The sequence below is a fragment of the Camellia sinensis genome, chromosome 10 (genome assembly GCF_055761805.1).
Source record: "Camellia sinensis isolate YWXY chromosome 10, ASM5576180v1, whole genome shotgun sequence".
Classification (NCBI taxonomy): Eukaryota; Viridiplantae; Streptophyta; class Magnoliopsida; order Ericales; family Theaceae; genus Camellia; species Camellia sinensis.
This window is the reverse complement of record NC_138970.1, coordinates 4514119-4539145: the sequence shown is the minus strand read 5'-3', so window position 1 is coordinate 4539145 and position 25027 is coordinate 4514119. Positions and strand designations below refer to the sequence as shown.

Genomic DNA, 25027 nt, shown 5'->3' with positions numbered 1-25027 from the left:
AAAGGGTCCTCGCTCGAGCGCCACTTTGGTTGCTCAACGACCTGTAAAATTTTGTAAAACTTCTAGGAGCTCGATTTTCACGCTCGAGCGGCACTCTCCTCGCTCAAGTGGATAGTGCGAATTCTGGAATTTCCAGAACTGCCTTTAAGCTTCAAAGTTGATATTTAAAGGTCCAAAACTTGTGTTTTTGGTACAAAAACTTGGAAAAACATTGTATAACATGAAAATAATTCCAATTTGAAACCATTTATTCAAAATCATGCTCCAATTGTCCAAATTTGAGCTTATACCTATCAAGTTAAAACCATGCATGTTATGGATTGAGTCATCTTCATGTTAAAACACCGCAAAGTGATATGAAATGCATGAATCCATGGATGATCTTCAAGTTCATGCCTTCTAAGCTTTCTGCATGTATGAATTTCAAGAAATCTTAACCCAAAAATGAAAGATTAAGCATGCATGTGCATAATTCAACTCAAATTCATCATATTCATGGTAATTCATGCTCAACCTACTCAAATTCAAGCAAATGATCCTATAACTCCATGCATTTAGTTTCTACATGACTCAATTCCAGGAATTTAGGATGAATCTCATACCTAATGTGTGAATTCAAGTGTTGGCCTAGCTCAATTCACCAAAATTCTAGCAATTCACTTCAAGTCTCCTCTTTCACTATCTAAAGTGTTGAGTTTTCTTCTCCCTTCCTCATATTCTCAGCTCAAAAGTGTGTACATGTGAACTCAAGGCTTAATTAGAGCCTTATATAGGGTGTAATTAAGTTAGCCTAATCAAGTATGATTAAGGTTAATTAACTAGGCTTAATTCTAACTAATTCAATTAGTTTATTCTAATTATTTTGATCCATATCAAATTTCAATTGAAGTTGCCAAAAATATTCTAAATATTCTAACTATCACATAAATCAAGTCAATTACTGAATCAGATGCCGATAAGGCATTTAATTCGCAATCCGTATCGAAAACATGAACAAGTCTTTTTTATGTTAAACAGATATAAACACAAATAGGGCAACACACACATGCAATTTAATTCAGAATTTCTCTTAAATACTGACTAAGCTTATTTAACCACGAATTAACGTAAATCGAAGGTTGGGGTTATTACAGTCTTTCCCCCTTAAAAAGAGATGAGAACATCATATTTAGCTAACAAAATATTAATAAAAATAGGATAGTATCATGTGAATTAAAATTTAGGATCAAGCTTGTCAAAGTAGACTAGATGGTGTTTGTGGGAGCCGGATAATTGGAATAATCAGAAGCGTGAGCTACAACACATACATTACATGGCTTTATCCTGACGATAAGGATGCCGAATATAATAGATGGACCGAAGATATACTAAACTATGGAGCCGAGTATATGAGAGGACAGTGACTGACAAGGGGGCCTGGCCATAAGGCTCAAAAAATAAGTATAAATAAAGGAACAACAGACTGAAAAAGGTATGTGAGAATTGTAGTGCTTAACTTAGAATACAAGCATTCTTGAGTGTGGTTACTGACTTGTCCGTCGGAGTGCTAATTCCGGCACCCCCGACTGGAGTGTTTATTCCTTTTCAGGTGACCAGAAGAGGATCACGAGCGTTCCCCAAGATTAGTAAAGTATTTCCAAACCACTTCTCCACAATTGGCACCATTTGTGGAAATACTCAATCACATCCATGACGAGCGTGACGGAAGATCCTCCGACAGTCACTATCGACCCTATACCGCAAGAAGAAACCACTCCAACAAACTTGCTTGGAACAGAGACTATCGCCGCAAGACGTGCCCTAAATTTCACCTGACCCTCAACTTCGGAGCATGAGACAATGCAGGCGATCATGGAACAAGCAAAGCAAAATGAACAGAGGTTAGAAAACATGATCGCTTAGAACGAACGTCTTCGTGAAGATTTGGCCTTGGAAATGGCGAAGTTTAAGCAAGCTGTGCCCCCAAATCCAGAACGACCTCCGAAAGCAGATGGTTGACAACTTCCAGCACGACAAGACACTGATAACGACTCCGACTCATTATCCCCGGAGCCCAGAAAGAAGGGATGCCACGAAACCACCAGTTCTTCGGAAGGAAGTCCCCGTGCAATGCACAAGCAAAGAAAGAACAGTTCGGACGAAGACCAACACGATCCCTTCGTACGACGGATTGCAAAGGCTGCGCTACCCAAGAAATTCAAAGAACCGTCGTTCACCTTGTACGACGGCAAATCAGACCCCACCGATCACATCCGCCACTACAAGCAGGCCATGACATTGCATGCAGACGACGAGGCCTTCATGTGCCGAATATTTCCCAGCAGTTTGGGACCATTGGCGGTCAGGTAGTATTATAAACTGGAGCTGGCTTCGATCAAAACCTTCCACCAACTACAGAAATCCTTCAGGGCCAGATTTATCACCAACGAAGTCCAGCCAAAGCAAGCCGACTCTCTCTGGGCAATGCAAATCCTGCCAGGAGAAACACTAAGAGCATATTCAGCGCGATATTGGGAATGCTTTAATCTTGTTGATGACGCTTGCAACGACTCCATGGCCATCACCGCCTTCAACATAGGATTACACCCAGATAGTGCCTTTCGCAGTTCCTTGACTAGAAGACCCCCCAAAACAGTTTGGGGATTGATGAAGAAAGTCGAGGAATATTACAAAGTGGAAAATGACGCCTTGCGAGTTAAAGCCGGACACATGGCCAACAAAACGGCCTCTCCCGAAGCCGTTCAGCCAATAAGTTCCGCACCACCTCAGAGCCCTGAACCACGACAGCAGGCTAAACGAGACAAGAGATAGGACTCTCGCCAATCCAGTGATCGATGCTCGCACCAAGAAAATGAGCAACTGCAGGTCGATAACAGGTGCACAAAGCGCGCCGACAAGAAATATACGGAGCTGTCAGAGCCAATCAGCTCGATTATGACCAAAATCCAACATCTTCTGTTCTTCAAATGGCCGTCCAAGATGGTGGGACCTCCTGACACGAGAAGGCGGGACAGGTGTTGTGAATATCACAAAGATCATGGTCATGATACGGACAGTTGCTATGCCTTGAAAGACCACCTCGAGGAATTGGTGCAAGATAGTCGGCTCCGGCAACACGTCCGGAAGAGCACAATCAAAACTGTTGCCCTTCGGCAGGAGTCACCTCCCCTCGGCGTTATACATATGATATACAGCCATCCAACACCATGTACCATACACTCAATTCATTCAGCCCCCAGAAGCAACGCGCACAAGTGAAATAGCCCCACAAAGCTCCGAGTATCATCTTCGACGAATCCGATCTTATCGACATAACGCTCCTCCATATCGATCCATTGGTCATTGAACTACACGTGAACCCATTTACCGTCGAACGCGTCCTCATAGACCAAGGAAACACTTCGGAGGTCATGTACTACGAGACCTTCCGCAAACTCGGCTTTAACAAATCAAACCCGTCTCCGACTCCTCATCCATTATTCGGCTTCAACGCAAATCCGGAGTACCCGTTGGGAAAAATCACGTTACCCGTCCGGATGGGCTCCCAAACAGTGGATGTGGAATTCGTGGTTGTCAAGCTCCTTTCACCATATAACTGCATCATGGGGTGAACTTGGCTGCATACTATTCGGGCCGTGCCAAGCACCTATCATCAGCTGCTACGCTTCCCGACCGAACACGGCGTTGAGCAAATCCATGGTTCCCGATAATCCGCACAAGCATGCTATCTTCTTTCTGGAACGACACCAACGCAGACGCAGGTCAACTCCACTGAAATGTCAAATCGAGACAGTCTCGTTGATGTCGGACGGCTCTCTGACGACAAGCTACGGAAGCTTTAGGCGATACCAATAGCAGCTTCCCAAGACGTATGCTCAACGCGTCCAGCTGCACCAGTACATACCGGGAAAGTTGCTCTTGAAGGTATTTCCAGATGATAGGGGGCCAGTTGAAGGAAAATTAGACCGCGGCCTTGCTCCCAACGCACTTGCTCAAATTCTATTATTAAACCCAAACTGTGGGGAATGATATTAGTTTTGAATGGCTCACCATGTACACTTTCCACTTTTGTAATGCAAAGATTCCTGTTTACTCACTGTGAAATCCAGCTCAAAAGTATTTCGATAAAGCCTCCGGATTCGGAGCGCCCTTCGTGGATATCACGATTGGCCGATTAAAGTTTCCGGATTTGGAGCCCCATCGGTGCATGACGTCTTTGGGCCGACAAAGCCTCCGGATTCGGAGTGCCTTTTGTGGATATCACGATTGGCCGATTAAAGTCTCCGGATTCGGAGCCCCATCGGGGCATGACGTCTTTAGGCCGACAAAGCCTCCGGATTCGGAGCGCCCTTCGTAGATGTCACGATTGGCCTAATAAAGCCTCTGGATTCGGAGCGCCCTTCGTGGATATCACGATTGGCCCAATAAAGCCTCCGGATTCGGAGCGCCCTTCGTGGATATCACGATTGGCCGATTAAAGTCTCCGGATTTGGAGTCCCATCGACATATGACGTCTTTGGGCCAACAAAGCCTCCGGATTCGGAACGCCTTTCATGGATGTCACGATTGGCCCAATAAAGCCTCCGGATTCGGAGCGCCCTTCGTGGATATCACGATTGGCTGATTAAAGTCTCCGGATCCGGAGCCCCATCGGCGCATGACGTCTTTGGGCTGACAAAGCCTCCGGATTCGGAGCGCCCTTCGTGGATGTCACGATTGGCCCAATAAAGCCTCTAGATTCGGAGCGCCCTTCGTGGATGTCACGATTGGCCCAATAAAGCCTCCAGATTCGGAGCGACCTTCGTGGATATCACGATTGGCCGATTAAAGTCTCTGGATTTGGAGCCCCATCGGCGTATGACGTCTTTGGGCCGACAAAGCCTCTAGATTCGGAGCGCCCTTCATGGATGTCACAATTGGCCCAATAAAGCCTCCGGATTCGGAGCGCCCTTCGTGGATATCACGATTGGCTGATTAAAGTCTCCAGATCCGGAGCCCTATCGGCGCATGACGTCTTTGGGCCGACAAAGACTCCGGATTCGGAGCGCCCTTCGTGGATGTCACGATTGGCCCCTTAAAGACTCCGAATTCGGAGCCCCATCGGCGCATGATGTCTTTAGGCCGATAAAGCCTCCAAATTCGGTTGACCAGTGTCACCGAGCGACACTCGAGGGCCGAGTACTATTCCGAATTCGGAGCGCCCTGCAAAATGAAAACATTTAGGGATATGTAGGTTGAACCAGTACAACCGCATGAACAAGACAAAACGTTATAGCATTAAAAATAAGATGCTTAATCAAGCATGCAAAAATTCAGAATGAGATAAACTTCTAGAATGAAACATTTTATTCGATTAAATAGTAATTACAAAAAACGCAACTTGCGTTCGAAGCATTACAATATCTATTCTCATACGATGTTGCATTGGGACAAACACCAGCGCCGAATCGACGCCCACTGATCAGAGAGCACCCGCAACTTGAAATGTTTTGATCTGGCCGCGCTAGAATCCACGATTCACATCGATGAAACAATCACCCTTGAGGCTGAGACCTTTGACACCATAGACAACGTCAAGGCCAAGATCCAAGACAAGGAAGGAATTCCCCACGAAATCAATAATACCCAATGGTCGCGGCGCTACGTTAGCCTCATTTCTCGGTCGTGATTGCGGAGAACTTCGCCATTGTTGTTTCTCCCTTCGGGGTGATTTGCTTTGACGACTTAGAGGCCGACGTTTTTCCCGTCTTTTGAACATCCTACCTCCCGCGCGAGTGGGTTTTTTGCTGCGATTCATTGCAATGTCAAGCTCAGTCAAAGTCAGAGCTTCTCCTCTGCTGCTGAAGAAAAACTTCATTCGACATTCACACTTATCTAACCCCATGCAACAAACTCATTTTAAATCGAGTCTGAGCACTGAAAGCGAAGTCACTAAAGTGAAAAGTCCGAGGCGATTTATTTCTAAACACCTCACGCTGGCCCTGAGGTGATTTCATTAACATTGAACTCCGAAAGATGGACGCCGAGCGATATTGGCCAGTCACTCCATGCACCGATCGTCTTCGGATCCGGAGCACCTGGTGCATGACGCCTTTATGCCGGTTGAGCCTCCGAATTCGGAGCCTCAACGGCGCGATTAACTGCGCGTAACACACACAATATATATTTAATGAAGAGTGCTCATGACAAGCCGGCATATAACCGTTCGAAATTAAAATGCCAAGTTGACTCGGGCCGGTCAATGTTTATAAATGAGACACATACAAACACGTGTGTGCCAAATGCAAATTACAATGAAACTTTTAAAATAAGACATTTCATTCAATCAAGCAATAATTACATAGTTATGAACGCAATCTGCGTTCGAACGTCACATTGAGTGTTTTTTACACAATGTCGCCCTCATCTTCACTTTGCTTGACTTCAAAGGCGGCAAACGGAAGATGGTTACATCGGTACAGTGGCAATGTCGAGTCGACACCCATTGCTCGGAGAGCTTCTTCGGCCTGAAGCGCCTTGATCCAACAGTTCTTAAATCCACGATTTTCGCATCGGCAAACCTCCTCAGCGAGTTTTTCCTTGGTTTTCTGTATCTCGACTTTCCGGCCATCATGGAAGCCTTTTTCATAGGCCCTCCTCTTCACGGATTTCATCGCGAACATGCTCGCCGTATCTCGATCGGCGAGCGCGGTACTAATAAGCCGTTGGGTGACCCTTTCTTCCACGATTAGGTTGGCCTGTCCGACGGGTTGTCCGTAAACGGCCTTGACCCCTTCCTTAGCTCACACTCAACCTCTTCCGCGCGAGCCTCCAAGCTTCGGATGCGTTCATCCCTCTGCTCTATTTCTCGGCGGGTAGCACGGAGACACATGCCGATTTCGTAGGCGGTGTAGAGTCCCTTCACCACACCATGAATGCCTTCACGAAACACGTCGAAGTCTTGTCGACCTACCATCGACTGCTGGACCTCGGGGAGAAAAATTTGTCGAGCAAATTCGACTGCCACACTTGAGTCTCGAACGATCGAGTCCGCCTCTGTCATGGGTCTATTCTCCACAAAGACTACAAAGCTCAATGGGCGTGGGTTCGCACCAGGCTCCCTTCCAGAACGAGGTTGCGAGGATTTGGCCTGTGGCTCCTTGTCCCTCCTAGGAGACCTACTTCGACGACGAGGAGATTCACGTCTCTCCCAATCCCTCGAAATCCTGTCTCTCACCCGCGAAGGTTCGCCACTTCGATTCATATCTCCTCCTAGCTCAGCTAGCGTCCTCGCTTCCCCTTTGCTGTTAAAGAAGAGTCTATTCAACATTCGCGCTTGTTTATTCTTAATCAAAGACCTGCACTGAGTTGCTCACTGAGCACATAGACAGGACTTTCATTCATTTATTCCCTATGAGGGCAGCGCCACCGAGGCAATCTCATTAATATCGAAACCTCAACAACCCAGCGTTGACCGCGTCGTGCCCCCATCACACTGTTATTCGACAGTTTTACCTTCTGCACGGTCAAATTCGCGAACCAGCTGGGGCAAGGGCAGATTCATCAATCTATCCGGCTTGAGTGCCCCTGCCACTTTGCGAATCGATTAATCAATGCTGTTTGCTTCGGCGTTTAATGTTCGCGAACCAGCTGAGGCAAGGGCAAATTCATCAATCTATCTGGCTTGAGTGCCCCAGCTGCTTTGCAAATCGATTAATCAATACTGTTTGATTCGGCGCTTAATGTTCGCGAACTAGCTGGGGCAAGGGCAGATTCATCAATCTATCTGGCTTGAAATCCAGCTGGAGTGCTGCAGCCGCTTCATGAATCAATTTACTAGTCCTATTCGGCACCAAGAATCCATTTACTTATTCGGATGAATTAAAGTTTAACTAATATAATTGCCAAGATTACACTGTTATCCAATCACTGGTTAGAAGTCACAACAAACAATAATCATTTTATCCAAAGTATTGGAAGGCAAAACTCTTCATTAATATCAAAAACTTTGTACAATTAACAATGAAATGGGAAGGAAATTTTTATCAATAAATTAACCATTGATAGTATCTAATTTATACATGAAAATTACCTTGAACTAACAAGGGTCCACTAAACAAAAACATACATCGAAACTAAAGATACCTAATAAAACTAGAATGTCTCCCAGATCAATTCTTGGGGTCAGACTCAAGTGACTCAACATCCACTTGCTCGTATGGAATTGGCAATGCCAATGTAACTCTAGTGGCAGCAAGGGCTTTGAGCCACCCATGTTTGAATCCCCGATTCTCGAATTTGGGGACCTCATCTACGTATTCCTTCAAGGCGGTGCTCTTCCCAGCTTCTAGCGCCGTAGAGGCTTCAGATTTGGCTTTTTCCTTGGCCGCCTTCAACTCTTCTAACTCGGCCTCTGCCTTTGAAAGCGCCTCTTGGGTTAACTTGAGCAACTCCTCGCTTGCGCTCGCCCTATCCTCAGCTTCGGATCTGAGCTAGTCAGTAGTCCGAGCCCTTTCCTTTTCAGCTTCGGCACGAGCACTTTCCATTGCGGCTCTCATCGCCTTCAACTCTTCTTTCACCTTCAGTTTCAAACTTTAAGCGGCCAATTCTTTCAATGGCATCACGCTGTCGGCAGCCTAGATCGACTATCCTTCCAACCGTCTACAAAACCAGTTTGGTTCACCACATCAAGCAACGTCGTACGCATACCAAACCAAACGAGCAAAAACGAAAGTATCGTATACATACCAGAAAAGCTGACTGGGCAGCGAATGCTATAGCTACCAAATCCGGCTCTTCTCGAAAGGTGGCCCTGTCAGCCGGTAGCGAGACTGAGGCGGCCAAGCTCAACGCCACGGCTGGATCCTTCATGGCAGATGCGTCAGAGGAGATTAGGGTGTCTTTGATCTTTGGTTGAACAATGAAGGGGACAACCACGTCAGACTCTTCTAAGCGAGGCCGTTTGTTAGTAGGGCTATCCTCTGAGCCGGTCTCTCATTTGGCGGAACGTTTTTCACCTCGCTCTTTTGAAACCAGCCGCTCTTCCGTAACCTGCTGTCTAGCTCCCTCCGTCTTGGCCATAACAACGTGAGTCGTTTCTTCCCCAGTAAGCAGTAGGAAAGATTCAACCGGGGCAGGCTCAAAACGAGCGGCCTTGGCTTTCTTTCGGGCGGCCATTCGCTCGGTATTTTTCTTTCTCGCCATCTGCGTGAGATTTTCCCCAGCCATGCCTTTAGAAAAAGCGCCAGGTAGATCTCCCAAGTTTGTAAAAATGTCTCCGAAGGAAAACTCCACCCGACCCGAAGTGGACGGAAAGTTAGGCTCGTTAAGATCGGCTGCCGCAAACGCTGATTTGAGGGCTTCGTCGACTTCTTCGACCTCTGAAGCGAACACCTTCGTTGATTCGGCAACTACTTCGACCATCGGCTCTGAGCCTTGCTCCGAATCGAAAGCCTCAAGACCAATTTGCCTGAGGGTCTTGAAGCTGGAGAAGACAAGAGCCGTAAGGTGCTGTTCACCGGTTGGGATCGGAATATCGTCCGTGGCCGAGAATGTGGTATAAGTAGGCTCGTACGACAGGAGAATATGTGCGGCCCTCCCTTGCTTCTGTACGTTCGGACGGCCAAAGTACTTTAGTGCTGTTTTAATTTCCGTAAGGACTGCGTCGTCAGCCGAGGTCAAAATCCTCTTCAGCTTATTGCCTGCAAGAATGAAGGGTAAGGCTTGGAGAAAACGCCGTATAAAAGAAAGGTCAACAAACAAAAAGTTATACGGCAACCTGGTTCACCCCTCTGTCTGGGAATAGGGTTTAGGCAATCTTTGGTTTCGCCGAATTCCTAGTTACCTCGGACATTAACCATTACATCGTTGATTCATTTGCTAGAGCTAGCAAGCATTGTCACCAAGTGATGGTCGGTGTCCTTGGCCCTGAGAAAGTAACGCCCGAGCCGACCGAAGGATTTGGCCAAAGCATAGCAGTGCCGAATCGCCGGAATGCCAAGGTTGATCCCGAGACGCCGGTTTAGCTCTACGATTCCCATTATGATTCGAAAAAAGTTTACATTGGGTTGCGAAGGAATCAGACTCCAATAGCGGAGGACGACCCTAAGAAATGAGTGTAGGGGAAAGTGAACTCCGCCCTCCGCAATAGACAGGAGAGGGAAGACGATTGTATTTCGGTCGTCCCTCTCCATATCAAGGGTATTGTCCGTTACCAGAGCAAGATGGACATCCTCAGGAATAGAAAAATATTTTCAAAATCCAGAAATTCGACCCTCGGAAAGGAGGTCTTTCAAATGCTTAGCCATTCTAGCAAGGACTCAAGGATATTCTAAAATCAAAAATAAATACCGAAAATAGGATTGCAAGAAGAAGAAAAGGAAACTTATGAAAGGCAAAGGAGACAAGGAGAGAACGGACAAGAGTTGCAGAAAACGCATCGAAGAAGAGATACCGACTGGCAGTCCAGGATGTTCAAATATTCGAAAAAGCATGTTTTCGAAGGGACTTAAGTTTCAAATCATAATAAATGCGAGAGAAGTACGGATGGGGCGGGAAAGCGTTACAACGACCCAAAAGCACGCACGCGTTCTGACACGCATCAGGAAAAGGATTAACCGCCGAAGTTTTGACTTCTAGCCAAACACGCCGACTAACTGACGCTAGCGATGTGTTTGGGGGGCAATTGTGAGAGCCGGATAATTTGAATAATCAGAAGCGTGCGCTATAAGACATACATTACACGGCTTTATCCTGACAATAAGGATGTCGAATATAATAGATGGGCCGAAGAGATACTGAACTATGGAGCCGAGTAAATGAGAGGACAGTGAGTGCCAAGTGGGCCTGGCCATGGGGCTCAAAAAACAAGTATAAATAAAGGAACAACAGATTGAAAAAGGTATGTGAGAATTGTAGTGCTTAACTTAGAATACAAGCATTCCTGAGTGTGGTTACTGACTTGTCCGTCGGAGTACTAATTCCGGCACCCCCGACCGGAGTGTTTATTCATTTTCAGGTGACCAGAAGAGGATCACGAGCATTCCCCAAGATCAGTAGAGTATATCCAAACCACTTCTCCACAGTGTTGTTAGGCTCGTTGGGCTCACCACAAGTCTTGTTTTGATAATCTGAATCGTTCAATGTGTAGAACTCATCGATTACTTTATCCCTACAAAAAAATCACATTGATTAGATATCGATAACTACTTGATCGGATCAGATTTTTGCCAATAATTTTATTTTAAAATTATATTTATCGTTGACAAAAATATGATCTGATCAAGTAGCTATCGATATCCGATTAATGTGATTTTTTGCAGGCATAAAGTATTCGACGAGTTCTGGTTCAGATCATAAAAACAAAACCCATGGTGAGCCCTCACGGGCTTAACATTTCGGATTAAAGAGAAGTTTGATACTAAAATTTAATATAATTATATCAAAATTATCATATTTATTGTATTTTAACCTGAAGGGAGGTAAGTGCAATTTATCCTTTAATTTATTATCACGGAGGCTGTGCAAAATAACACACAATCCATACTGATCCGTATCAATCTGTACTGTTCTATCTGTTAATCGCAATTTAAATTTTAAAATTTATAATTTGCCTTAGAAATTGCTCCGCTTAAGTTAATACATATATATTTTTTAATTTATAATAAAATATCAAAATAAAAATAAATGTGAGAGAGATTTAATTTGTAAAATTTATTACAAATTAATAATTATATATAAAAAATATTATATAAATTAATATTATATATCACACAAAACCTTAATAATTAATTAAAACAACAATGATTCATCCACTAAAAACATCACTACTAATAGCACTAATGCATTAAAAAAGTAAAAAAAAAAAAAAAAAAACACAACTCCAAGACCAAAACATCACATCATTAATGGCGAGACCCACTGCCACCTAATTAGTGGGAGCACTAATTAGTGCTCCAAGCATTTTTCTAATTAAAATATTCTTTCAATCAACCAAACCATTCGAAACGCTCAACCTATAATTTGTCAATCCTCAATCTACTAATCCATTACTCTCATATCTCTTCAACCTTACCATGCGCGCCCTTCATTATCACCTTGGGATAGGGGATAGAGAGAGAGAGAGGCAGAAGCTTCGAGATACATGGCCGCTGCCCAGTAGTCGAATCCGACCTACTGTTGTTCTGAATGCATTTCTTTCTCACAAATCCTTCGCAGTTCTGTGTGAATCCGATCCGATCCGATCCGATCATATCCGATCCAAGAATTTAGATGCAAAACACACACCAGTTTCATCAACATCCACGATCTTTGATTTGAGTTATGCTAGAGGAATTGTTAAATATTTATCAAACATATGACATGGGTGTAGAATTTACGCAGATTACATGTGTATAAGTTTCACACGATTTGATAAAATATTTAACAATTCATCTGAGTCTATAGCATTTTTCCTTCGATTTTTCACTCGATGGGTATTTGATTAAAGTGACCTTTAATTGTTTGGCGGGTTTAAATGTATGTGGTATTGATGAAACTGGGTTGTTGAAATCAGCAGCAGGAGAGAGAGAGAGAGAGAGAGAGAGAGAGAGAGAGGAGTCCACTCCATAGGCCGCTGCTATAGGATTTGTGGAGAAAGAAATTGCATTCGGAACAACATACTGTAGGATCTGTCACAGCAAATGTCCCAGCTTCCATCATAATAATCTGATCTGATATATACTACTGGTAACACTACTCACAAACCCCTTTCAAGATCTGTTTTTTTGTTATTATTATTGTTTTTGTTTTTTTTTGTTTGTTTTGTTTTGCATAAAGGGTAATGAATGGTATTTGCATCTAATGCTCCACGCTCGATTTTAAACTAGTTCTAGGGATGTGATTGTAAGAACTATGGATTCAGCCATTTATGACTTTGACAATAGTTTCTCCCTCCTGTTAAAAAAAATATTGGTAGAATTGTACTGAGGGAGTGGGTTTGTTAATGCTCATTTGTTTATGGAATTCAGGGTTTATCTGGTGAGAGCATTGACCATCCATATGGTGGTAGATTCATTGCGGTTTCTATTATAGAAAATGTTCCATACAATACAATTTACCCGAGAACACAATTCTTCAAGCACAACAGAGCAACCGAGAGAGAGAGAGAGAGAGAGAGAGAGAGAAATGTCTAGAGAAGAAGAAAAAGAGAGGGACGGATATTAAAGCTGAAAAGATTCATCCATGAACATCCTTTAACTCTGTTTGATGATGGGTTGATGAGTGGTGAAAACTGCAATGAGTGCAGGTGGTATAACTATAGGTAGGCCCTACCTATAGTTGCATTACCTGCAAATTGTTCATCCACAAATCGTGCGTGGAATTGCCCTATGAGATTCATCACCCACTTCATCCCAATCACCCTCTCACTCTCGCAGAACCACCTTGGCCGCCTGCCCTTAATGACATTTTCTTCTGTGAATTGTGCACGAAATGTTGTGATGACAGCTTCTTCTTCTACTGTGCGGAGTGCCATTTTTCCCTCCACTCCCACTGTGACCGAAGCATACCAACCACCCTTCAACATTCCAGGCACACCCACCCTTTCATTCTCTGCGTCCTACTTGAACTATTTTTCTATGCCCGAGATATACTATTATTGTACTACTCCCAATTGCCATACCTACCTCGACTTTGGTATAGCCTTTTTGCCATATACAGGCAAACACAAGACACACATACATAAACTCAACTCACTTTTTACCCTCCTCCCATCAAAGAAAATCCTGAGGATGAGGACGAGGATGAAGACAAACTCAAACTCTCTTTTTATCCTTGCATGAAAGAAAATCCTGAAGACAAGGACAAGGACAAGGACAAGACGAGCATAAGGATGAGGATGAGGATGAGGACAAGGATGGCAACACGAATGAGGATGAGGATGTGGACGAGTACTATTATGATGCTTGTGAACAATCACGATCGCCATATGGATTGCTCTATTTCTGCGAAGAGTGTGACTTTGTTGCTCATGCACCGTGTATTGCCTCTTCAATTCAACTGATTCCCGCAAGCAAAGTCTTCTTTGGCAACATTCAAAGATGGAAATCAAGATCATATTCTCACCCTCAAGCCGTCGAGTTTTATGAAGTGTGATATTTGTGTACAGTCTCATCATCATAGCCCTTATTAGCGTTGTGAAGACTGAAATTACAACATTGATGTTAGCTGTGCCTGAAAAATTATTTTGACACGCCAATACTCAAAGAAGAGAGAGCAAAAGTGGAAGACATTGAGAGAATAGAAGAAATAGAGCATGGGAAAGACAATAATAGGGAGAATGATAAACAGAGCGACCTACATCCATTGGAGTTCTCCGATGTGCAATGGAACGATGAAAGATGCAATGTGTGCCAGCTACTTATCTCAGGTGCGAACTATAGTTACACTAATTCCTAGTTTTTCCTCCACAAATTGTGTACAGAACTTCTCGATAAGATAAATCACCCAATTCAACATGAATGCCCTCTCCTCCTCACACTGGCACCTTCACCACTTTATCTCAATAATGTGTTTATTTGTCAAATTTGTTCCGCTCCAAGCGATGGGTTCTCTTACCACTGTCCTGTGTTTTAAGTCTGTCTACCATGTTGATTTGCTTTGAACAAACTATTCACCCTTAGGCATAAATGTCACGAGCACCTACTCATTCTAGCCAAGATCAATCATCTCCATTGTTGTGCCCGTAAAAAGAAAGTCAATACCACAGCCTGCTGTTGTTTTAAATGTGAAATCGCTGTTGATGTCAAATGTGCTCTTTTTCCTACAACAGTAAATCATGAATCCCACCCCCATATATGAAGTTAGGAGAAACCACTCTTACATTCCGTTTGAATGGAGGGGTTTGGTGAAAAGAAAAGAAAAGAAATGATGAGAATAGTAAATATCTTTACTTGCTTGGATGGTTAAGTAGGTGAGAAATGATAAGAGAAGGTGAAAATCCTTTTCTTACCAAACTTATGTTTTGTTTCTCATCAAAAGTGGTGAGATTTGGTGAGAAATGAATTGGGTTTAATGAAAGTTTTTTAAAATACCAAAATTATTCTTATGAAAAACATAGCTTATTAATATGGAAGGTTATTTTGGTAAAAATAAAATACAACACTTTTCTTTCTTTCTTTTTTATTTACTCTATCCCAACAAGATAGGTGAGAAATCAAATTTTCTTATTTTTTATTCATCCAAACATAATGGTAAGCAACCACAATTATTTTTTTTTGCTTTTCTCACCTAGGTGAGAAACTACAATCATCTTTTTTCTCACCTCATTTCATGATCTAAATGGAGTGTTAATAACTAAAGTCACGAGCATCTTCTCACTCTTGCCCTAAGGAGTGCGTATATTTTCCAATGCAGCCATGGATATAAACTAATCCAAAGAGACCTTATCTACTAATGCCCCAAGTGTAACTACAACCTTGATCTTCAATGCGCCTCACGACTTACTTATGCCAAACAGCTTGGGTGGATACCAGAAGAGGTGAGAAGTGAGGAAGGAGAAAGAGAGTGGAGGGAGTGACATGGCACTGGAATGGCAATCGGAGCTAGTAAAGCATTTTAGCCACTTGCATTTGCATCCATTAGCATTGTCGGATGAGAAAACAGTTGTGAAAGATGCAATAGGTGTCGACTACCCATACCAAGCTCGAGTTATGGATGCCAATCAACAGACTGTAAATTTTTTCTTGACAAGTCGTGTCTGGATTTGCCTCACAGAATTATGTTTCCACTCCACAGTGAACACCCACCCTCTCAGCCTGTCAAAGGATCCTTTATTACGTTTCATGTACAAAGAGTATCTTCTATTGTGTTATTTGTGCCACACCTGGTGATGGCTTCTCCTTCTATTGTGCAGATTGCTGGTTTTTTGTCCATGTTCATTGTGCTTTACATACACCAATGGAAATTAAACATGAAGGCCATGAGCATTTGCTTACTCTAACCTGGTGCTATCCCCAACTTCCAATTTTGAAGTGTGATGCCTGTAAAAGATCAATTGAAGGCACCGAATTTAGATGTAGCCAATGTGACTTTGCCCTCCATATAGTGTGTGCTCTCCTAGTCCTGACACCTCACTGAAAAATCAATCGCGTAGGCATGACTCACCCTCAAGTACCAGCATGTTGAGGAGGAAGCAGATGAGCACTACTGTGGTGCTTGTGAGAAGGAGAGAGATCCAGAAACTTGGGTGTATTGCTGCAAGAAATGTGTCAACTTTGTCGCATATACAAGTTGCGCTAGGGAGGCTGAACCATTCCCATTCATAGAGTTTGGTGGAGCCCATGTATCGAAAGCCATGATTATCCTCTTACTCTCCTCGTGAAGAAATAGGACATCCATCGAAGGATTGATAACAAATGTTTTGAGTATGCTTCTTTACAAATGTACTAAATGCAGCTACAACATTAATTTATTGGAAACTAATTACCGTTAAGATGATAATTAATGTTTCCACTAAGGTCATATGTTAATTTTTTTTTTTTAAATTTTATCGTGAAGGATTAGGGCCGGCCCGCTTAGACAAGCAATGATGTCTATTGAATGTTTTAAAACATTATTTAACTTCTACTATATATATATATATACACATCTGTTTTTATATATTTCTTTGGAAATAAGTTATCTCATCTACTATACGCAACTTGGGTTGAAGATCGCGACGTTCATGGCGTGACATGCCAAATTGACGCCTTTATTTTTAAACTTGTTTTCTTAAACTCATTATTTTATAAAATTTGAAATCCTATTTTCTAATACTATTTTTTATAAAATATTAATTGATTTTGTGTTTTCAATACACGAGTTTGAATAAACTCGTGTGCTAATTAAAATATGAATTCAATAAGTCTTATAATAAAGGGAAATTCTGTACTATATACAATTTATTATAATGTTGATTATGTTATCCAAAAAATAACTTAAGAGGGGGGGTAAATTAGATTTTTACAAATAAAAATAATAATACTCTAATAAAAATTACGACTAACACAATAGATAAATATAGTTGATGAAATAAAAATAATTAAAACAAGTATTTTAACAACTATGTTAGTTAATAATTTCGACTTCAACTCGGCCTACATCCACTTCTCAAGCTTCACTTGAGATTTTCCATTATATTCTACCTTCACAGGGTGCTAGCAACCTTTTCAAAGATGGAACAATCCACCACAAATTTTACACAAACTTTCTAAGTCAAGAACACTGAGTGTACTACACTCTTACAAGGTTGAAAAGAATGTGTTTTTGCTTTCACAGAAAGTTACAAGAATTGTCTCTAAAAGATAGATATAAAAATGAAGCTTTGGATTTTCTGTAAATCTCACACAGGAAAGACAAGCTTAATGCTATAAGGCTCAGTGTATAATTTCTGAGAGAGGATGTAAACAAAAATTGAAGAACACTTCTCATAGAATTTTTCAGAGAATAGATGTGAGTGATTATAGATCAAAGAATATTTTCTGATTTTTTTTTGTCACTTGTTTACATTAGAGATTTTGGTATATATAATGAAACTTATAGTCATTGTATTCATTTGAATTTATAGCCGTTGTACTCTATCATTACTAATTTGAATATCTTCCACTCCATCATTACTAATTTGAATATCTTCCACTTGATCCTTTTGGCCTACTGCTGTGCTAAGCTGTTTAAATCTTTTGGCATGCTGCTGTGCTGTGTTGTTTGAACCTCTGTTTTGGGCTATTTGAACTCCTGATTTAATTAAATATTAAATACATTTTAACAACATTTAGGATAAAATTTTAGGTGAGAAATAATGGGACAAAATAAATTTTGATTCTATGTTTCTTTTTCAAATAAATTAAAACATAATTAAATAAATCATCAAAATAAATTTCTGATTCTATTAAAACATAATTAAATAAATCATCAAAATAAATTTTGAATTTTATTAAAACAAAATTAAATAAATCATCAAAATAAATAAGTCTAACAGATTATGACATTATTTTGGTTATAATTTAAGAAATCATTGGTTATATACCTTATACAGTGTTCAGTTATAATTTATTTATTTTAGTTATATGACTCTTATAAGATTAAGTTGTGATATTTGTATGAATTAACTCTACCAATGTCATAACTTCCCTATGCCATAGCATTTCCTAACTACAATATCAATAAAATGCAGGTTGTGTTTTCTTTTCCAATTTTTGATCATACTCAGCCTCGTCTGGATGTAACTAATTTAATTGATTTTTTTAATCTAAAAAAGAGATTAAAAAATAAAAAAGATAATATAACAACTTTTTAATTAGGGATACTTATCAATATATCTCACCTCATAAATAAATACTTCAATTAGTCTAAAGTCTTTTTTATTAATCGGTTAAGTCTTATTAGTGAAGAGTTTTTTTCCATGTAGTCTTATTTTTGATTTTGATAGTGTTTTGGTAGACAGCTATACCATTTTATTAATGTGACAGGTATGGTATGATACTCCAATGTGACATGTATTAATGTGATACTCTAACAATGCAACACTCTAAAAAATTAAAAACTCCTTAGTGTATTTTTTCTAAATGTGACAACGTAGCGGGTATGATGTGACATTTCAAAAAAAATAAAAACTCCTTAGTGTACTTTTCTCAAATGTGATAACGTGGCGGGTATAATGTGATATTTTAAAAAAAATTAAAAACTCATTAGTGTACTTTTTTCAAACGTGACATGTAACACTTCAACGTGACGAGTATGATGTGACACTCTAAAAAAATTAAAAACTCTTTAGTGTATTTTTTTTATTTTTATAAATGTGACACTCTAACGTGATGTGTATGATGTGATACTAATTTTTTTTTAAAATATACTTTTTCTAAATGTAACACTCCATTACAACGGGCAAATGAGTCATTACATATTCAAATGGACTAAATGGATCATAAGAAAAAATATGACATTATATAGATTATAAATTTAAAATATAAGATTTATTGGTCAATTTTCTTTTTAATTATTTTAAAGTTGTTTTGAGAAATAAATTAAAAGCTCATTATTAATTTTTTTAAAACCTTTTTCAAAAGAACGTGTTAAAAAAATGGAAAAATTACCCATAAATCTTATATGGAGAAACATTGAACCATTTAGTCCTGGAAGTTTTTTTTGTACACCATTTAGTCCTAATTTTTTGGCAAGTTTTTTTGTGGTAATTTGAATAGATTTGGTTTTACATCGATACCCTTTGTGTGATTGATTCTCTAGGTGATTGATTCCGTTTTTTATTGGATAAGAAAATGTTAACGTGTGGGTTGGGATGTTCATTGATTAACGTGTGGGTTCGGAGACCAGCATTTGTCGTCAGTTTACCTTTTGTGGTGTTGTTTTCCTGGGTTTGCACTGCCGTGGTTTACGCCATCATCAGTCAGTCTACCTTTCTACGCTGCCAATTACGAGTCGTGATGTGCCCTACCCAACATTACGCCATTAACATCAGACAATACACACCTTTCCATCTACGTCTCTTCCATTTTGATCAGTTCAAAGGGAAAACAAAAACTAATACAGTAAGGGTTTGGGCATAGACGTAAATTCCACTTTAGGAGGATTCCACATTTACCCTTACGACATGGTTTCACAAGTAGGGGAACATGAATTATTTGGTCATTAACACTTGATTGGGACCTATTGATTTATAAGATAAAAGTTAAGACTAACTGGATCATAAAATGAAAATTTAAAATTTATTGGTGCATCTCCTTAAAAAAAATATATTTGCCAAAAGAGGCTTGACAAATGAGACCTTCTCACGTAGATAAATCCAATAAATATGAAGGGTGGTGTCCAATAATCCTCTCCGTACATTCTGTGTGGAGAACTACTTTTCAAAATTGTTCTCCTACAAAAACAAATATGCAGAATTGGTGAACAGAGAAGAACAAGGAAGGAGAGGAGAAAAGAAATGGGTAGTAAAAAGCATATACTAGTGTTCCCATTCCCAGCACAAGGTCACATAAACCCACTCCTCCAATTCTCCAAACGCTTATCCTCAAAAGGACTCAAAGTCACCCTCATCACCACCACCTCAGTCAGCAACTCCATGCACATCCACTCCGGCGGCTCAAACTCAATCCAAATTGAGTCCATCCACGACGGTTTCAACTCCGGCGAACTCGGCGACAACATTCACTCTCATCTAAACCATTTCATCACCGTCGTATCGCAAAACCTAATCGAACTAGCAGAGAAACACAGGAACTCCAGTGATCCTCCGATAGTGCTCGTCTACGATGCCATCATGCCGTGGTGTCTCGACGTGGCTCAGCGATTGGGGATTCCAGGGGCTGCGTTTTTCACTCAGATGTGTGGTGTTTGTGCGATTTATTATCACCAGAGTGAGGGGAATTTGAAGGTGAGTTCGTCGATGGAGTTTGATTTGCCTTCGATGCCTGTGATGGAGATCGGTGATTTGCCTTCTCTCATACCTGATTGTGATTTGTACCCTAGTTTTTTGAGTCTCATGGTGAATCAGTTCTCGAATTTTCGGAAAGCGGATTGGCTGTTGTTTAACACTTTTGACAAGCTTGAAGAAGAGGTATGTTTTGTTTGTTCATTTTAGCAATTTGTTTGATGATATGATTTCTATACTTTGAACAATCTTGCTGGATAAATTTTCATATATCGCTACTTAAAAGCTCGTAAAGATCACTCATTATATAAGTCAGTCAAATATGAATACAATTTTAATTTTATTAAACTTTAAAATTAAATTTGAACAATTTACTAGTTGACTCGATAAACTAATATGCACCGCTCATGATTTGTGTTCGGCTCGTTAAAAGTTTGTTTAATATCAACTCATTACATAAATAAGCCAAATTTGAACATAATTCTAAGCTAATTATGTTATCAAACCAAGCTTGAATAACTTATTACTCAGCTCAATTTGACTCATTTTCAACCTTGCACAAGAGGCATAGTATTTTGGGTGAAAATTTGAGCTCCTCAAACTAGGTCTTGTACCTCTCTAAGGGGAGAGAATCTCTCTTTCCCAAATGAACAGCTTGTAATTAGTCCAAAATAGTGAACTCCATATCCAAAAATTCCCCACTCAAAACTTATAGTTCCCAAATGAATGAAATAAATTATCGAATTAGTGCCTATGGTGGGCTCGCAAGTCCAAACTGAACCAGTCCAGTTATTTGTTCAACTAGAGATAGATACTAGAGACAATCCATATCCTTTAATTATCTCCACTTATGATTCGACTTACATGTTGCCAATTTTCGTCTACTAGGTATTGAATTGGATGGCAGCTCAATGGCCTATCAAGACTGTAGGACCAACAGTTCCATCAATGTACTTAGACAAGCGGTTGGAGAATGACAAAGACTACGGCCTCAATCTCTTCAAGCCCAATGTCGAAGCTTGCATGAAGTGGCTAGACACAAAGGAAAAAGCCTCAGTTGTTTACGTATCCTTTGGGAGCTTAGCCACTGCAGGACAAGAGCAAATGGAGGAACTAGCATGGGGCTTGAAGAACAGCAACACAAACTTCTTGTGGATTGTCAGAGCTTCAGAAGAGAGTAAGCTACCGAACAATTTCATAGCTGAGACATTAGAGAAAGGTCTTGTTGTGAGTTGGTGTCCTCAGCTTGAAGTTTTGTCTCACCAAGCCGTGGGGTGTTTCATGACTCACTGTGGATGGAACTCGACTCTGGAGGCATTGAGTTTAGGGGTGCCAATGGTGGCAATGCCGCAATGGACTGATCAAACGACTAATGCAAAGTATATTGTGGATGTTTGGCACACAGGGGTTCGGATTAAGGTCAATGACAAGGGAATTATTACTAGAGAAGAGATAGAGAGGAGTATAAAAGATGTGATGGAGGGGGAGAGAGGGAATGAGATTAGAAAGAATGCTGTCAAGTGGAAACAATTTGCTAAAGAGGCAGTAGACAAAGATGGAAGCTCTGATAAGAACATTGAGGAATTTGTTTCAAAACTTGTAGCACCTAGCAAAGATGTGTGAGTGTTCACATTTCAAACTTTGGCTCAATTAGGGGAAAGAAGAGTATAACACAGGTGTGAGACTAAGAAGCTAGCTAAAATGCTCAGTGGGTCCCTTTTTAAAACACAAGTGAGGTTCAACTTGCATAGGCATTATTTCTGCTAAATTAAAAGTTTTTCTCTAGTTCTCAATGTAATTGACTTTGTACCAAATTAGGGTACAGATCTTTGAATAATATTGTAATGATTATTAGAGTAGCAAACTCAGTTCGAAACTTTGAATTTGTCCAATAACACTAATTTAGAACTTGTTTTGAATTCATTGAGTTGGACGAGAGTACCCGTCTAAGACAAGTACTACCTCCAACACCGCATCACCACCTCCTCACCGCCGCTGCTGCCACTACCGTCGCTGCTGCCTCCACCAACGCCACTGTCACTGTCACTGCTGCCACTCCACCCACATCACCGCCAATTCGTTTGAAGTTCTTAGTAGATTAATATTCATTGTTTGTTCAATAAATATATGTATACACCGGAATCCTTGTACAAAATCATATCCCGAAAAATAACATGTGGTTCATTTTCAAATCTTTTATGGTGGAACTCATATCTTAAATGGATTTAGACTACATAATAAATATTATGTATTTTTCGTGTTTGGCCATGATACAATTTGCACTTAAAACCTCTTATTGATATGAGAGAGAGGGAGAGAGAGAAAGAGCGAGAGAGAGAGATGTCTGGAGGAGAAGAAACAAGTAGAGAGAGTGGGATGTTAAAGCTGAAAAGTTTCATCCATGAGCATCCCTTAACTCTGTCCGATGAATTGTTAAATGGTGAAAACTGCACTGAGTGTGGGCTTCACATCTTAGCGCCTACCTATAGTTGCATGACCTGCAAACTCTTCATCCACAAATCGTGTGTCGAACTACCCTATGAGATTCATTACCCACTCCCTCCTGATCACCCTCTCACTCTTGCAAACCCACCTTGACCGCCAGCCTTCAGTGGCATTTTCTTCTGGGAATTGTGCCTGAATGTTCGTCATGACAACTTCTCCTTCTACTGTGCCGAGTGCCATTTTGCCCTCAACTCCCACTGTGCCCTCAGCATACCAACCACCCTTCAACATGTCGGTCACGACCACCCACTCACTCTCTTAATTAATTATTATGCCACTTCTATTCACTGCAAAGCTAAAAGCTATCCCCTCTTCTTTCAGTGTACCATGGGCGATTGCTTGGTCCTGAACTTCGTAGCCATTGACTTTAATTGTGCTTTTTTGTCACCCACAGGGAAACACAAGACCGACAGGTATCAACTCAAACTCACTATTTTGCAACCCAGCCCACTGAAGGTAATCCCGGGGATGAGGATGAGGAGTGCAATTGTGATGCTTGTGAAGAAAAGCGGTACTGTTAGTAAAAATTATGCTTATTCCCAATCGATAGGAATTAAACAATAATTCACACAAACAATCAAACAAACAGATCAAGCAACTGTGTATTTGATTAAAATTGTCTTGAAAGTATAAGGATTTCTTTGGAACAATTAACAATTGAAAGAAAAATAACAAAATAAACAAAGACTCTTGATGAAATTATCTAAGTTTACAAGAGTTACCAGTTACAAACTACTAAAGAAACTACTCCTAAGTTACAGAACTACTCCTAAGATAAAACTAAGTTGTTGTTGTGTTGATGATCATCTCCTCCTTGCAAAATCCTTGGCTTTTATATCATTCCATCTTTCTTTGGCCCATAAATGAGAAGTCTTGAATCCTTGAAGAGTTGTATACAATAAAATAAAATAAAATAAAATAAAATTGGCAATAACCCTTTCAACAAACAAACATCATTAACCTTCAACTTTACCTGTCGACTTGTCTTTCCTCCATGTTGCCACGTGTCCCTTAACACTTTTGGCCCCTCATTGACAGGGCCAAGTCTTCATTCTGCCCTTGATCTTTTTTGTAGGCAACCCACTAAATCTATGCCTTAGCTTGATAACTGCTCCATCACTTGAGCCACTCCACGTACATGATCAACTACTCTAATGCCACTTGTCTCTTTAACTAATGAAAAACTTTTACTTTGACCTTGCCACATGTCACCATCTAATTGATCTACCTGTCGATAGGAAATTTACGAAAATGGGTGCAAACAGGTACCCAAATGGATTGTTCTATTTCTATGTAGAAAGGTGTGACTTTGTTACTCACACATCATGCGTTTTCTTCCCACCATCTCAACTGATTCCTCCAATGAAGTCATCATTGGAAACAACATTCAGAGATGGAACTCATGATCATATTCTCACCTTGATGGTGCGTGGTCGTATCAATTGCCGCGCTTGCATACAGTCTCATTTTCGTCACCCTTGTTATTCTTGTAGAGACTGCAGATACAACATTGGCATCAATTGTGCCACAAAAATGCCTTTGATGTGCCAATTAATTAAAGAAGAGAGATTAAAAGCAACAGAAACAGAGAGAATAACAGAGAGAAAGCAGGCAAACGATAAAAAAATGGAGAATGATGGACATCAAACAGAGCCACCAACATCCATTGGAGTTCTCAGATGTGCTGCAATGGAATGGTGAAAGATGCAGGGTATGTTTGGTTTGGTTTTAAGAGAGTAGTTTTTAAAAATTGTTTTGGAGAGAGTTTAGAAATTTTTTTGGTTTGTTTGGTTGTGTATTTTGAAAGTAGTTTTGGAGTTTTGGAGTTTGGAATGATTTGATATTTTGTTGTAATTGAGTAGATGCGTGTGAAAGAAAAAGTGATTGAGAATGAGAGAGGAGAGAGAAAAAGTGATTGATTGATGTGTATGAGAGAAAAAATGATTTTGAAAATTGTTTTGGAAAAATTACAAACCAAACAAGTTTTTTAGAAAATTTTTTCCAAAATCACTTTATAAAGCCAAACCAAACACACCCGCAATGTCTGTCAACTACCAATCTTAGGTGCGAGCTATAGTTGCACTAATTGCAAGTGTTTCGTCCATGAATTATATATAGAGCTACACGATGAGATTGAAC

General features: G+C 40.6%; 1 protein-coding gene and 2 long non-coding RNA genes across 3 annotated transcripts in view; 2 read left to right on the top strand and 1 right to left on the bottom strand.

Moving 5' to 3' along the window:
* The window catches only part of LOC145800946 (uncharacterized), a 258555-nt gene that overhangs the window by 221997 nt on the left and 11531 nt on the right, over window positions 1–25027 (bottom strand). The gene's annotated exons all lie outside the window — the stretch shown is intronic.
* LOC145800944 (uncharacterized) lies at window positions 12021–14542 on the top strand. The gene is made up of 2 exons (XR_014341575.1): window positions 12021–12705; window positions 12987–14542. It is a non-coding gene; the product is annotated as an uncharacterized LOC145800944 (long non-coding RNA).
* On the top strand, window positions 19817–22575 carry LOC114277731 (mogroside I-E synthase). The gene is made up of 3 exons (XM_028219674.2): window positions 19817–20569; window positions 21272–22000; window positions 22312–22575. The coding sequence occupies exons 1-3, from the start codon at window positions 19937–19939 to the stop codon at window positions 22483–22485; spliced, it is 1536 nt and encodes a 511-aa protein (XP_028075475.2). The 5' UTR covers window positions 19817–19936; the 3' UTR covers window positions 22486–22575.